Source organism: Theropithecus gelada, chromosome 4, assembly GCF_003255815.1.
Source record: "Theropithecus gelada isolate Dixy chromosome 4, Tgel_1.0, whole genome shotgun sequence".
NCBI lineage: Eukaryota > Metazoa > Chordata > Mammalia > Primates > Cercopithecidae > Theropithecus > Theropithecus gelada.
In genome coordinates this window covers 78340416-78356974 of record NC_037671.1, presented here as the reverse complement: position 1 = coordinate 78356974, position 16559 = coordinate 78340416, and the positions used below count along the sequence as shown (strand labels likewise).

General features: G+C 38.7%; 1 protein-coding gene and 1 pseudogene across 1 annotated transcript in view; one reads left to right on the top strand and one right to left on the bottom strand.

The window, feature by feature from the left end:
• Positions 1-16506, bottom strand: part of SH3BGRL2 (SH3 domain binding glutamate rich protein like 2) — a 273913-nt gene extending 257407 nt beyond the window's left edge. Inside the window, exon 1 of the mRNA XM_025383663.1 lies at positions 16394-16506. Coding sequence (XP_025239448.1) covers positions 16394-16405 — 12 coding nt within the window. The 5' untranslated portion in view covers positions 16406-16506. The remainder of the gene's footprint in view (positions 1-16393) is intronic.
• LOC112623316 lies at positions 1045-1307 on the top strand (annotated as a pseudogene).
• Positions 16507-16559: the final 53 nt, after the last annotated feature.

Sequence of the window (16559 nt, the reverse complement as noted above, 5' to 3'; positions counted from 1 at the left end):
GGGTGTGTGCAGGCAGTCAGCCCAGCTATGACTCTGAACCTCTGTTGTGTTTCTTTTTCTATACAGTCACTATGGGTACAGTTTCCTTCTTTTGGAAATGGAAGCATGGTTCTAATAATTCTTGAACTTGAGAAAGGCATAGGCATTTGCTTACCTTTTATGAAAGGGGGAAACCATTTTTAGTATTTATGGTGTAGTTGTTTTTGTTTGCACCCTGCTATTCGTTTGCATTTTTGCTGGTAAAATAACCAGTATGTTCCTTGGGAAACTACCCCTTTCTCCGCAGACTCAGCCATGGGTGTCCCACAAGACATACAGCCTTCATTCCAAGTTGTCTAGGAATCAGCCATATGTAATCTAATCACAACCTCACTCATTTCCCCAGGATACACCCACAGCACTGGAGGTACTGGTCCCAGGAAGTTTTGATATCAGCTGTGCACTAAGTCCAGAATGAGTGCTTCCTCCATCTGATCAAGGCCCTGACACTGAATCAGGGTCACCAATGCAGGCTCTTCTCCCTTAGCACAAATTCTGTCTCTGGACTTAATTACCTTTGCTGGTCATCTTCACCAGGGCTTTGGAGGCCCATCAGGCCATTTGACAACTCTGAACTTGAGAGTGGGAGTCTGAGGTGGACACTCACTTGAGGAGGGCTATGAGACATCATCTACTCAAAGGGCCAGAGCCCTGGGCTAGATCCCACAAAGATCCAATTATCTACCCTTATCAGCTCATGGATGGTTATTTCCTTTACATTTATACCACGCAAAGGACTACTTGGGGATTTCCCCACCCACCCCGAAAAAGAAGCCAGTTCCAAAGGTAAGCTGACATCTCCATTATCAGAGACAGAAAACTATCAACAATTTTGTAAGGAACCTGTTACCAGTTTAAAAGAAAATAGTACTATATATACATATATAGAGTGCATCTGTAAAAGAATTAAGCAGAGTATACATGTTTAATTTTAAAACTATGATGATTGCTTCCTGCTCCTCTCCTCCTCCATGGGTTCCCTGGAATCCTTGCAAGCTGGCCAGGATGTCTCAGGCTAAGTTTGAGAAAGCTGTGAAAGATGTCAAACACCTTAAGACCGAGCCAGGGGATGATGAGATGTGTTCATCTATGGCCACTACAAACAAGCAACTGCGGGCAACATAAATATAGAATGGCCTGGGCTGTTGGACTTCAAGGGTAAGACCAAGTGGGACACCTGGAATGAGCTGAAAGGGACTACCAAGGAAGATGCCATGAAAGCTTACATCAACAAAGTAGAAGAGCTAAAGAAAAAACACGGAATGTAAGAGACTGGATTTGGTTGCCAGCCATGTGTTTATCCTAAACTGAGACAGTGCCTTGTTTTTTCTAATACTGCAGATGATGGAAACTGGGAAAATAACCAGTTAACCCAGCTCCTCAAGGCTGCTCACCACAGGGCTCTAACAGATTAGGGGCGAAAACAATTACTGACCTTCCTTGAGTAGTTTTTAATCCGAGATCAATTAAAAGTGTATTCATGACTTAAAAAAAAACTATAATGAACACAGGTTTTGGATAATTAAGAAGCAACCTCAACAAGTTTCTGAGATCCATTATTATAGAAGTATGGAGTAACAATTAACAGGGCATTCTAGTTAACAGAAGCCTGAACACAAGATCATTTCTTGTATTTATTATGTATTTGCATGCACATTGCAAGATCTTAAGAAATTCACTAAGTAGTCATAACCTTTGCTTTCTAGGAATCTCGAATATGACATTAAAAGAACAGCATTTTCATGATCACCCCAGTGTAAACCTGACACTCCCCATCATTATTAACATTCCTTCAGATAATGTCTGAATTTCCTTCCACTTTCATTGTGGGTATTGGGAGGGCAAAGAGTAGAAAACAACAACTTAGGGAATGCACAAACATGGAATTGGGATTTGCAAACCATATTCAGGAAGAGACAGCTTTGGCTAGAGCAATAGTTTTAGTGATTTCATGGTTTTTAATTTTTTTAAGGGCTCTGTTTAGATGTTTCAGGATTCTTTGAACTTCCCACTGGCACATGGGGAGTGGGCATCAAGTGGATGGGGCTGTGATGTTTTTAGACACTACAATGAACTGAAGTTTGTATTTTCCCCCAGACTCATATGTTCAAATCCTAACTCCAAATGGGATGGTATTAGGAGGTGAGGCCTTTGGAAAGTAATTAGATCATGAGGGTGGAGCCCTCATGAATGGGACTAGTGCCCTAAAGTAACCCCAATTACCTCTCTGGCTCTCTTTCTGCCATGTGAGGATACAATGAGAAGTCAGCTGTCTGCAACCTGGAAGAGGCCCCTCACCAGAACCCAACCTTACTGGTACCCTGTGTTAGTCTATTTTTGCATTTCTACAAAGAAATACCTGAGGCTAGGTGATTTAAAAAGAAAAGAAGTTTAATTGGCTCACAGTTCTGCAGGCTGTACAGGATGCATGGTGCTGGCATCTGCTTCTGGTAAGGAACTCAGGATGCTTACAATCATGGCAGAAGGCAAAGAGGGAGCCAGTGTTATCATGTGTGAGAATGAGAGCAAGAGAGGGAGAAGGCGGAGGTCCCAGATTCTTTTAAACAACCAGATCTCACATGAACTAACTGAAGGAGAACTCATTTACTACCAAGGGGATGGTGCTAAACCATTCCTGAGGGTTTCGCCTCCATGATCCGATCACCTCCAACTAGGCCCCACTTCCAACATTGGGAATCCCAGTTCAACATAGATCTGGAGGGGACAAACTTTCAAACCATCTCATACCCTGACCTTGGGCTTCCAGCCTCCAGACTATAAGAAACAGATATCTATTGTTTATAAGCCACCAATCTATGGTGCCCTGTTATAGCAGCCTGAACTGGCTAAGACAGGTGCTATTTTTTCCATGTTCCAGGTTTCTTGCTCACCATCCTCATAATTTGGCACCTTCTTTTCTAGTTATGGATATATTAACAGCATTTACTAGGAGGCTAGCAACTTAGGGCCTGTGTTTTTAAAGTGACCTTGAATATGTTTTCTGTTATCTAGAAGGATCTCTATAGTGAGTTGTTTCAGATATGTGGGCTCTACAGCCAGAATGATGGATTCGAATACTGCCCTGCCACTTACTTGCTCTATGACTTTGAGTAAGGTAAATAACCTTCTGTGCCTTAGTTTTTTCATCAGCAAAATGAAGTTAATATTAGAATCTCCCTCATAAGCTTGTTATGAGAATTAATGCACTAATACAGGAATTGGCAAATTTTTTCTGTAAAGAACCAGATACTAAATAGTTTAGGCCTTGTGGACTATGTTGTCTCTGTTGCATCTACTCAAGTATGCCCTTGTATTAAATAGAATGGAAGCAGCCATAGAAAATACCTGAATGACTTGGTGTGGCTATATTCCAATAAAATCTTACTCGCAAAAACAGTCAGTGGGCTGAATTTGGTCTGCAGGATGTAGTTTGCCAATCCCTAGAATACTTGTGCACCAATACTTAGGCCCATTGTAAGAACTCCAAAAATATTAGTTTTTTTTTTTAATCATCATGGTCATTTTCATCATCATCATCATCATCATATACTCATATACTAATTCAACAAAGGATAATAAATCCTATGTGCTAATTTTACTGTGTAGTTCTCAGTGTTGTTCAGACTTTGCTACTTCTATGCATTTCCTACACTCAGGGGTCAGGTACTCAAACCTTCCACTAAACTTCCTCTACCGACAGAAGGAGTAAAACTTCATCCCATGGTTCTGGGCCTGGCAATAGCCCTAAATGCGGAACATGCCTTTCAGATTTTATCTTAAAAATCCATGTAGTGTTTGCATTATACTCTATAGTATATTTCTGTTTCCTTTAATAGAAAAAATGAAAAAATAGAAAAAATGATGACTGAAACCATTCATCATTGAGTAAAACTGACCATGTTTACTAAGCATCTTCTGGTTTTCCATCACATGTACATTTATACAAATTTGAGAAATGAGGGCTATGATAACAGGAACTTAAGCTTTGAGGTTGGCAATCTGCTTAGAGTTTAATAGCCTTGATATTCTGTGTGGGTATTAGATCTTTCTTAAACACAAAGAAAGGGAATAAAATTAGGCAACATAGACACGAAAAAGTTCAATGAAAAATTTAGGGAACTCCATTCATTGTCTTTCACTTGGCAGGTGACAAAGTACGTGTCTGGGCTCCTGCAGCTCTGATCTTACCCTCATGGCTCCGGAGTGTTGATGATATACAGGAAATCAGCATGTGTCCATTAAGTCATATAAAAATAAAATTATAAAAAAATACGAAAGAGAATGTGTGTGAAAGAGACTATGAACTGAAGCATAGAAAATTTTCAATATTTGACCATTTGTGGCAGTTTCTATGGTTCAACCTAATACTTCTCCAAAGCTTGTTAACCAGCAATGGGCATAGCACTGGTTTTTAAGTGAAATATTACCACTGTAGGTCATAGTAAGAATAACACTTTCGGGCTGGGCACAGTGGCTCACGCCTGTAATCCCAGCACTTTGGGAGGCTAAGGCAGGTGCATCAGGAGGTCAACAGATCAAGACCATCCTGGCCAACATGGTGAAACCCCATCTCTACTAAAAACAAAAATTAGTTGGGCATGGTGGTGTGTGCCTGTAGTCCCAGCTACTCGGGAGGCTGAGTCAGGAGAATTGCTTGAACCAGAAGCAGAGGTTGCAGTGAGCCGAGATTGCGCCATTGCACTCCAGCCTGGCAACAGAGAGAGATTCTGTCTCAAAAAAAAAAAAAAAAGAATAGCACTTTCAGACTCTGTTTAAAAAGTGCCCCCAGAAGACAGAAAATGGAAATAGAAAGCAAAAGTTAGTGGGTAATGCTGAAAACAATCAGAACATTTTATTTTTAGTAGCCTAAGGGTTTGAATTGTGATCAAGGTTCATAGTCAGAATAGATATAGTTTCAGACATTTTTGAGAAATGATCCTTGTGAGTGCTTCTTGATCCAGCAGGTGCTAAGAAATAAAACATCAGGACCAAAAGAATTAGCCTTGAGCATTGCATGAAAACACTTGGAAAGATGAAGTCCCCTGTGTTCTTCATGGCCATAAGCAAAGTGCATTTATTCAACCATTTTATCAGTGTGAGGTGGAGAGAAGCAGATGTTGTTTCACTCTTCCTCTGTTTTAATCAGTTGCCAGACAATACTCTGAAGACACATGACAAATTTCTGTTAGCATCACCATTTCCCTTAGTTAGCCAGCTTAGCACCCACAGCAGACTTTTCAGACTCTTATATTCTAACCAAGATACACTCTTTCCTAAAGCTCATTTAAATTCCAGTTCTTATCTCAAATCCTAAGTTTTATATAGGAGTGAATAAACTGGTGATGAAACCACACAGATAGAGAAAGTAACCAAACTCAATAGCACCATTGACATATGAAGAGTGTAAGTATGAAATATGCATGAAATTTTGCAACTTAGGGTACATCAGCCCTATATGAGTCTTCAGATATTAAATTCCCAGGTCTAGATCTGGAGAAATAGAAGCTCAGAGTGAGAATCTGGGTAATCAAGGAGGAAAGCAGAGCGTTTCTAAGCACATGTGAGTGTTTCTACCTGTGGATTGGCACATTTTATGTAGCCTTGGAGTTTAGATTTGCTGCCTTCATTCTGTCTTAGATTGTATGACTTGAAGCTTCAACTGACAAGGCAGGGGGAGAAAAACTAAACAGTCAAACCAGTTTCAGAAGAATATATGAAAAACTAGTCAACATTTTCTGATGGAAATCACTGTCAAGTTGACAAGAAACTTGGCCTCCCACTATATCAAAAATTTGATCCAAATGGAAAACATTTTCTAATTAAAATTCCTAAACATACACAGAAGTTAAAAAGGATAGTTTTAAAAACCCACCTATATTCAGTTTTCAAAATGTTTCCCTCCTTGCTTTATCTACCCCTTCGATTGCTGAAGTATTTTAAAGCAAATCGCAGTTGCACATCATTTCACTCCCATCCATACTTGGATCTGCATTTCCTAAAAATTAAGGATATTTTCTTTTATAACAATATTGCCGCTTGGGCAAAATTTAAAATGATAATTTATCACTAAAAAATGTGTACTGACTGTTTATCTTCCTCCTCATTGCATAAATGCATGTAATAGGAGAGAAAGAAAAATAAGGGTGAGAAAGCAAAGTGAAGCCAGGAATAAAAGTATTGAATATCAGTGTATACAGAAGGTCCCATTCTAGTCTTAAACCCAGTCACTTGCTTCACCGGGACCAAGGCAGGAGGGAAACTCTGGCAGTCACAAGATTCAGTGTTTATGAAGTGGACTAGCATCATTTCTCTGGAGAACATAGCTTTTCCTGTCTGTAAGATGTGTGAGGAATTTCTCCTGGATGTCTTCATGAAGAAGATGATATGAGATTTATTGGACAATATACTTTACAAAATCCCCACAATAAATACAAAAGAAGTTTTGTGCCGCTCCTTGTTAGAGTGTCCTCATTGCACACCAAGGTCTAATGCTGAATCCAGCTGAGTAAAAGTTGTCTGACAAGGGGCCAGAGCCATGTGTCATGTCCGCCTGGTGGCTGCCATCCCAAGGTGCAGCAGAAAGCCCATTCATTTCAAATAAGCTTTTAATCTCCCTCTCAGACTCCCAGTGTCCCAATTCCTCTATTAATAATACAGCCCTAATTTTAAAAACTTGAATCCAGCTGTTACTACTTTTAAATGCTGTTACCCATTGCAAGTGAGTGTGACACCAAATGTGTCTTCCATGTTCATTCATCATTTGTGAATTTGGCCCAGCCACTGGGTTTTTTTCCCCTGTTGTTCAGGAGAGTTGCGAATGCCAAAAGCAATCAATCTATGAAGCAAATCAATGTGAACAGCCATTGGGGGAAGAGCTAACCCTGCAGCTATCTGCTATTTTTTTTTTTTTGAAATAGAAGCTGCGCTTGTCTTTGGATCTAATGACTGGAATACCCATGCACTAAAGGGACTGTCTCCCTTCAGCTTTTAGAAAATTCTCATACTCTGGGCCAGCTTAGCCGATAGTTTCCAAGCTGCAGGAACAGCTTGAGGCTGAGGGCTGTGGTCCTGCTCCGTCAGTTGTGGGAACGAGGTGGCTCCCGGCATCCTCGGCTTTCTCACCTCCACGCTGCTGCTGTTGCATTGATCCTGGACTAGCGCTCTGACTCCTGAACACTCTACCACCTACCAGTGATATCTCTGAGGATGGTGCAAAATGCAATTTATTTGTGCCCTTGGTGTGTGTAACATAGCTCATCATGCTTTTAAAGATCTCCTCCTGGCTTCTGCTAACAGCCTTTGCTTGCTTCCTGCAGTTCTGTTCAACACACAGCTAAATAAACCTGCTTGACGTTGCCATCTCTCCGGAGTCCAACCAGAAAACACACTGAAATCATATACTTAGGTGAGATGATATCAAGGAACAATGAGAAAAAACAACTCAATAACTAGGGAAAAAAATTTGAGTGCACAAATATTTTCTTGTCAAACTTTAAAAAGAGAAAGAAAACAAAAATATTTTTAGAAATTTGAACATACCCACAGTGGTAAAATATGTCCTGCTCCTACATTGCATATTTTCCTGGGTATAACATTCCTATTTTAAAATCGTAGCAACAGATCCAAGAAACAAATGTCTTTGAAAATTCCATTTCATGGAAGTGTCACTGTATGCATTTAAACTTTTTTCCTACTGAAAATTATTGCAAACAGCATGAAAAACGTCAACACAGGAAACAGAGTAAAAGTAATGGATGATCTTAGAAAAACAGAGGGATAAAAATGTCCGTGAAATACTATGCTCAAATGACTAATGTTAATATTTAAGTTAAATTATTCCCTGTAGGCAAGAAAATAAGATGTCCACAGAGTAATACATAAAATAATAGTAGCAGGGGAAATAAAGTTAGAAAAGTCAGTAATATATCCAGATCATTCTAGAAAGTTGGCAGAGAGACTATCCAACAATAAAATAAAATTTGTTAATATTGCAAAAGGACAGAAAATTTCAGATTACTGTTGATTTTTCCACTATACCAAAAACATCGTTAGCTGTTTTATGTTGCTTTTGGCCTGTAATATCCAGATTATCTATTCTATTTCCTGTATCACTTTGCAGACGTCTTACTTTTAATTCTGTCACTCTCTCCAATGTATATACTCATTCACTTATTTTTAGATTTCTATGTAAAAGTAAACAGTATTGGTTCATTTTCCTAAATACAGTCTTTTCTTTGGAATCTTTACTGTTAAAAAGTCTAGATGTTGAATCCGACTTTCCTGTTTTCCCGTAGACATTTGCTTTCCTAGATTCCAAAATAGCAAGTATTTCAAACGTACCTCAGCATTACTCTATTTTAATTGAAGGCTTCCTGTTAGAATTATGTTCAGCACTCTGGAAGTTACAGTACATTGAAGAAAGTCACAATTTTAAAGAAACAAAATAAAAAATAAACTGGAGGGTAATATGTAGATATTTGTCTGCAGGAGGTGAAGTCCCAGCTCCATGTTAAAGAACAGGAAGAATTTAAGTGTAGAGAAAAGGGGAGGCTGTTTCTATGTACCAGGCTATGTCACTGCTTATAATTGCTTACAGCCAATTCCCATATTAATCTCCTTATATCTTTGTATTATATCCTAATAGTCCTGTTTTTCTGGAGAACCCTAACTAATACAGAGAGTGTGCTGTTTATCATTATCAGAAGGGCCTTACAGTGACATAGCCTGGCACATAGAAAGGGTGTTATGTATACCACTCAGCCGCAGAAGGGAAACCTGGACACTAGAGGGATGTCTGGCAGAGAGAGGGACAGAAAGAGTCTTTCTTTGCTTATGATCAATGATCATAAAAGCCACACTGCTGACAAAGTCCAATGCCAGCTCTAGAAGCTATTGTATCCAACCTGCCCTCTTTAGTTCCACTGGGGGAAAGCATGGTCATTTACTCACTAAATACACCCCAAACCACACCAGAAGAAATAGGACCCTGAGGTCAGGGCACATGATGAGCCACTCCAGGGGAGCCCTGAGCATGATTACAGTGTTTGGTAATGAAATGTTCCACACTACTCTAGATGTTACATTGCATATTGACTACCCAACTCTTAACACACAGAGAGCCCTTCTGGAACTCATCAGCATCTCCATCTACCATCGCTGAGTCTTTTTCAGTCTAATTAAGGGTTTCCAATTCTTAATTGCCCAAATCTCTCTGGGGGAGTCTCAATACACAAATCACAGATTGATTTGTTTGTAGTGGGACAAAATTACTGTTTTCCCCATAGTTTTAAATTCTCCTCTAAAGACGTATAAGAACCTATGATTGGGGTCATTCTTTATATAAAGTAGTAGTGTATTACAAGAGGGAAGATTCTGAACAACCCAGTCCGTCTGTAGACTCACCATAGATACAGGATACCAAGGTTTACAACCAGGCTCCAAGAGTGGAATAAAGAGAGGAATGAAGATTAGAGAAAAGCCTCTGATTTTCTACTCAATATTCTAAGAAGTGAGGGTGAACATTCACTCTTTCATTAAAATCAAGCCCAGATCCTTTATATTTTTGTCAGGAACCATAGAGTATATGAATATCCTGGAAAGTCAGTTGTTCCAAGGGCACTTTCTAGATCCTCTTGGCCAGAAAACTGTCTTCCTTAAACCCAGAACCACGACTTCCACTGCTTAATCAACAATAAATAATTGCCTCCATTCTGGCAGAGCTAGATGTCTGTAGAACTGATTGTCATACAGAAAAACCTTTATCATTTTTTTCTGCAATTTTTCCAGCTATCCAAGGACATTTGCATTCTCAGTTACAATGAGTAGCAAGGCATGGGGCTATTATTTTAAATTCTGGGCATCATTCTAGAAATATAGGAATTAGGAATAATTTTCTGTGGAAGGATGTCTAAGTGTTGCAGGGGTTATTTGGACATCAGTGACACAGCTTGGTACATACTTCTAGTTGAAATAGTTAAGAAGTCATATACTAGCTTCCACTGAGTTGATCCAGCTAGGTCCTAATTTTCATATCCAACCATTTTGAGAGGTAGCAATTCTTTAGAAAAAGATTGGTTCTAAGTGTCAGAAAGGACAACTCATGTCAATCTATGTACTAACTTCCATCAGAATACCTCTTGTTTTAGTATTAGGTATGTTTGAGTTGCACACAATTGTCATCTGACTCAGTTATCCTAACAATTTTTCATTCATTTTTTCTTCTCTCTCTTTTAATGGTCAACTGATTAAAACAAGATGAACACAGAGCCTCCCAGCAATGAGTATCTCCGGGTGCACTCCCTGGCTTCTGCTTTGGCTTATCATCTAACAATCCCTCTGACTCAGACTGTCTCCCACCAAGGCTGGATTTTGGTTGCCTGTTTCTACTGTGTGATCAAGACATTGGATGTGCTCAGATCCCAAGGGCCTTTCGCTGCCCTAGACACTCCTATCTAATCAGTATGAAAAATGTCCAATGTAGTAAATGCCACTTTAATTATAAGCTTGCTTCAACTGGATTAGAATCAAAATAAGCATGCTTAAGAAAAAAATTAGATCTGAAAAGCAAAATTAACCAAAGAGCTTCAGGGACAGAAGTCCATTTCTATTTCATGATTAAGTGATTTTCTTCTGTAATTCTCATTTTAATATTCTCATTTCCACCATAAACCTACACCATCATCCAATCCCATGCATTTTTACTCAAGTACTTTTATTCTTTTTACTTGCCTTTCTGGTATGACTTCAGATATCCTGCCTTTTTCCACTTCAGGGCACCCCTAGTTTTGGATGCAGATGCTAAGCATTAAAGCTGTAACAGTAGAGGTTAGTTAGCCATGGGAACAGTGACTTTAGAGTTAGACTTGGTTTAAAATTCTGGCTCCAACACTTGTTAGCAGTGTAATCTTTCATGCCATATTTACCCCTCTAAGCTTCAATTTCCTAACCATAGAATACTAAGAAATAATAGTTATTTTGCAGGGTAATTTTAAAGACAAATCAACCAATGTTGATACTGCCTTTGGCAAGAGGCCTGGCGAATGCAGTATACCACCTGACAAATGCTACTTGTTGATATGGGTAGGAAGATGCTCACCAGATCCATGTGTAAATCTGGAATCAGGAAGACTCAAGCTCAGACGCCATCTCTAGCACTTGAGTTGTGACACTCTGGGCAAGTCGCTTAATCTCTCTTTGTTTTGCTGGCTCTTTTGCAAAATGGAGATGAAAACACCTGTCTCACAGGTGTCATTTCTGTGTGCTGTGTTGATTAATACAAGCTTCTTCCAAAAGTTAAGGCTCAGTGGTATTTGTTTATAATAAATAAAGTGACCACCACTCACCTTTGAAATACCCTGCTAATGAGAAAGAAAACATGATCATCATCTTATAAAACTTTCCAGCAGCAGGTATTCTTGTTCTGTCCTCATGGCCATAAATAACACCTTCTATTCAATTTGTCCAAATTGTTCCCTACCAGACTTCCGACTCCAGGCCAGGATCTCTGGCACTAAAACAGGCAGAGTAATGAACAAAGTGTCCTCTGCTTTTTATGCATTCTACAGATTCGGAGTATAGTAGGAGGGCAACCAGTGCAGTTGGCCTAGGTCAAGGATGATAAGAGACTCCAAGAAACCACAGTGGTCTATTGTTGATAATGTTGAAAAACCAGATACCTCAGTTGTTCTAAAAATAGGGTTACTTTTTCTAAGCAGATATAAAAATACCATTTAGAGGCTGGGTGTGGTGGCTCACGCCTGTAATCCCAGCACTTTGGGAGGCTGAGGCAGGCGGATTGGGTGGTCAAGAGATCGAGACCATCCTGGCTAACACAGTGAAACCCCATCTCTACTAAAAAAAATACAGAAAAATTAGCTGGGCATAGTGGTGGGTGCCTGTAGTCCCAGCTACTCGGGAGGTTGAGGCAGGAGAATGGCGTGAACCTGGGAGGTGGAGCTAGCAGTGAGCCGAAATTGTGCCCCTGCATTCCAGTCTGGGCTACAGAGCGAGACTCTGTCTAAAAAAAAAAAAAAAAAAAAAAAAATACCATCTAGAAACCAGCTGTATCATAACAAGATAAATAAAAGACAGAGTGTGATGGTTAATTTTACGTGTCAATTTGACTGACACATTAAGGGATGCCCAGATAGCCGGTAAAACATTATTTCTGGGTGTGTCTGTGAGGGTGTTTCTGAAAGAGAATGGCATTTGAACCAGTGGACTGAGGTAAAGAAGAGCTGCCTTCGTCAATGTGGGCAGCATCATCTAATCTGTTGGAGACCTAAACAGCACAAAAAGACAGAGAAGGAGCGAATTTTCTCTCTCTCTCTCTCTTTTTCTCTCTCTCCCCCTCTCCATGAGCTGGGACACCCATCTTCTGCTCTGAAATACTGGAGTTCTTGGCCTTCTGACTCTGACACTTATGCCAGCAGCTCCTATTGTTTCGCAGGCCTTTGGACCCAACATGAATTACAGTCTGAATTCGTAGTTCTCCATCTTGCAGATGGCATACGATGGGACTTCTTTGCTTCCATAACCATGTGAGCCAATTCCCATATTAATCTCCTTATATCTTTATATGTGTATCCTACTGGTTCTGTTTCTCTGGAGAACCCTAACTAATACAGAGAGTGAGATGTTTATCATTAGCAAAAAGGCCTTGTGACAGGTATACTATTGTCCCTAATTATTTGCTGCTACTCTCTGTGAGAAGACTATACTTCTCCACCCCACTGATGGCAGGTTTGGTCACATGACTTGATTTGGCAAGTGAAATATGAGCAGTATGCCACTTGCAAACAGAATCTTTGAGAGCCACTGGTAATTCTTTGCTCTTAGACATTTCTTCAAAAAATCTTCTCTAATGATTTCCTTATGCAGGGCAGAAGTCCCTGTTGGACTTGACTGGACTCTTCTTGAGAAGGTTGCAAAGATAAGCTCGTAGTATGCTTAGCATTTCACTTCACAATGTGGGAGCACGGCATCCTCAACTTTGGTTTTCAGTCAACACAAACTTACACACATACACACACACACACACACACACCCTCATACATATTTATATTTATATGTTCTAGACTGTTGAGTAAATTCCCTGTCTTTTGTCATCTTCTGTGAGATAATTTAACTTCTTAATGCAGTTGGAAAATGTGGTGCAAATAATACTGTCGTAAATGAAAGAACTTCATCAACCTCCAATTAGAAGTTGAATAACTATGTGAACAGCATAATAAAATAGCCCATTTCAGTAATCTACAACAGAAATTAGTTCAGGGAAGACTTTATTGAAAGGATAAGACTAACAAGCCCTAATTAAATGCATTTTAAAAATATTTCCTTCATTTCCGGACCAACACTGTCTAGTAGAACTTCCTGCAATGATGGAAGGATTCTACATCTGTGCTATCTGATATGGTAGCTACTAGCCACATGTGGAGTACTTGAAACGTGGCTAGTGCGGCTCTGAAGATGAATTTTAAATTAATTTACATGAAATTAGTTTGCATTTAAATTTATATAACTCCACATATGACTAGTAGCTACTGAATTAGACAGTGCACCCTAGAGCCTGCATTGAAAGAGTATCTTTTCCTAATAACTGAAGTGTTCTTTATGTTACTATATTTGGAACTGAGAAGCTTATATTTATGTATATGTATAAGCTTATATCCATATACATATAGACTTCTTAATTGTATGCACACACATCCACATCCACACACACACACACACACCCATGTCTATATCTTTCTAGTTATCTAGTTATGCAAGTACCAGACAACCTTGCCCTTTTTTGTTTAGGCAACCATAGTATGCCATTGCAGAGCCAGGAAAGTATTTCCTGTTTTGTTCCAGACTTCCAGGGAGTACGGGTACTCCCATTGGAGATCTAGTCTAGCTTTAGGGAGAAAATCTTACAGAAAAGTATTTCCTCAAGATGAAATTTGCAAAAATGTCATACCACATTTTAGAATCATAAGTCAAAGATGTTCTTATTCAATCCATCCATTGATCTAGAAAGAACTATTCCCAAATTATCCTGACAACTTACAATACTGTATTAACAAATCTCTATAATTTAGTTCCTCATCTTTTTACCAGAAATTAGTTCTTCAAGTGACCAGATTTTAGTTGCCCCAATCCTTATATTGAAAATGAACTATATTTTTATTTCACTGTACAATTAAAGGAGTTTATGTACCTCATTTTAAAGGAACACCACTGCAAAGGTATGATGTTCTGAAATCTGCTGTAATTATAAGAACAAGGGATTTGGAAAATACTTTGGGTTGTGAAGATGTAATTATTTGGGAAGCCTGGAAAGTTGGAGGCAGGTCTACTATCAGGGACATTTAGACACTGATGGTCTTTACTATGTGTGGATATGACTTTCCTGGTGGACTTTCTCAGGAAGCAGAGACCAGGGAAATCCTTGTTAGTCAGGCCATATTGGTCCTGCCTCAGAGAGGTTTCTTTTTTCTTGGCTGACTAACTAAGACATGTAATCTATTCTTAATGTGGGTGTGGTGTGTTCTTTTTCACTTCATTATAGAGCATCAGAAAGACCTGATTTTACTTCCTAGTGTCAATGTGAGAATTAATTCATCTATAGGATTTAGTATAGCAACTAATATCCTGCCATCAATAAATAACTACTGATTTTTTAATTGAGTTTTAAAACTAAAATGTAATTTTAACTAAAGAACAGAAACACTTCTAAGAAGCATATGATCTTTTGGAATAAAGTAAAGGGCTATTCATTAGAAAAAGACAAAGCTATACCAAGCATACTGACAACAAAGCCATCCCCAAAAGTAAGATTTTAGTTTTCTATTAAAAAGTAGAATATAATGGAACGACTCAGTTCAAGATCAACCTCCTTTCTATGGATAAGGTAGGCACTAACAGCATTGACCTTTATTAATATGAGAAAAAGAAATTAATGAATATAAAGCAGGAAAGCTGAGACACTCTGAGGTTTCCATGAACTGCTTATGATTGCTCACATGCCAGACTCTGGAATATTTCCCATATTTCATCTCTAGTTTCCCTTGGCCCAGCTGAGTGTAATTAATAAAGCTCTAACCACCTGCAAGAAGCCCCCAGAAGCTACAGAGAGGTAACCTTCTCTGTAGGCTAGTGGCAGAGAATGCTAGTTATCAAGTCTTACCTCCATAAAGGAAGTAATGCCGTCAGTAGGATTAGTCTCAAATAGTCATTGTGACATCTTTCACTTGGATTTTTCTCAACTTAGAAACCAGGTTTTGAAAATGTTAGTACACTTTCAGAAACAAACCTGAAGAAGATAGTGACATTTTCCAAAGTAGCCGACCAGCATCATAACCTCGCTTAAGTAATGAAGAATTCAGACTTGTAACAGAAGAATATGAAATGTGGGAGCAGCTATTTTTACAATGTTTAATGTAAAATGTCTATCAATCTTATATTGATTATGTCTAATGTTAAATACAATACATCAAGATTATTTCTGAAAATGTAAATAGAGCAGGAATCAGAAAGAGTGGATTTATCAGGATTATGTTTTATATTTGTCGTGCCTTTATTCCCCAGGAAAAACATAAAACTCTCTGCAGCTAAAGTGTCTACTTGACTGCCTGATGATGATTAACATTTAAGAATTTGCGCTGGGGGAAATAAGGTGGAAATTTAAATAGTGTTGCAATTTGCCATTAGTGCTGTCTTTCACCGTCTATTTCCAAATGAGGACACAAGTAAAAGATAGTGGGGAAATCGCATGGACTATATAATATTCAGTACAACCCTCTTCCTCTCATTGATTCTGTAGGTACACGCTGGTTTAACTGCATAGATGACTTTGTTTTCAAGCTGTTAATCTTTAAAGAAACTTTAAATCTTCCTTATTTAGCAAATATTCCTATAGTCTTTGGATGCAAAGTGTCTACATGTACATGTAGACACAGAGATATATTTTATATTCATCAAACAGAATATCAATCCATTCCGAGTTGCAGAGTCACATCCTCTAAGAAAGCATTGACTCTCCTGATTGCTGATAATATACATCCCTCCTCCCTTGATGGATTATACCATCTAGTCCCTTTACTTTTGAACCCCAGCAAAGGGTCTACTATCCTATGAGATGAATCTAATTAAATTTTAGGGCATACTCAAGTGCTAGAAATAAACAAAAGTAAGACAAGAGCTCACGTATAATAACAATAGTAATCCCCACAGCAGTCATTTAAATTAATGTTTGTAATCAAGCAACGTAAACACCATAATACAAAGGCAGAACTAAAATCAGCATTCCACCCTATAAAACAGAGGGTGAGGGAGAATGCTGGTAATATTGACAAAGATACTTTTACTTTACCCATGTAAACATCAGACTGTCTTGTTCTCCCTAGGCTTGCTTTTCATTCTTTGGTATGACAGTTCTGATTCTTCAGCCTCCCCATGAAGAAAAGAAAAATTCTCTTGAAGCTGAACTAAATTCATCAGCAAATGAAATTATATTCATTTGATAAAATGCTAAATGG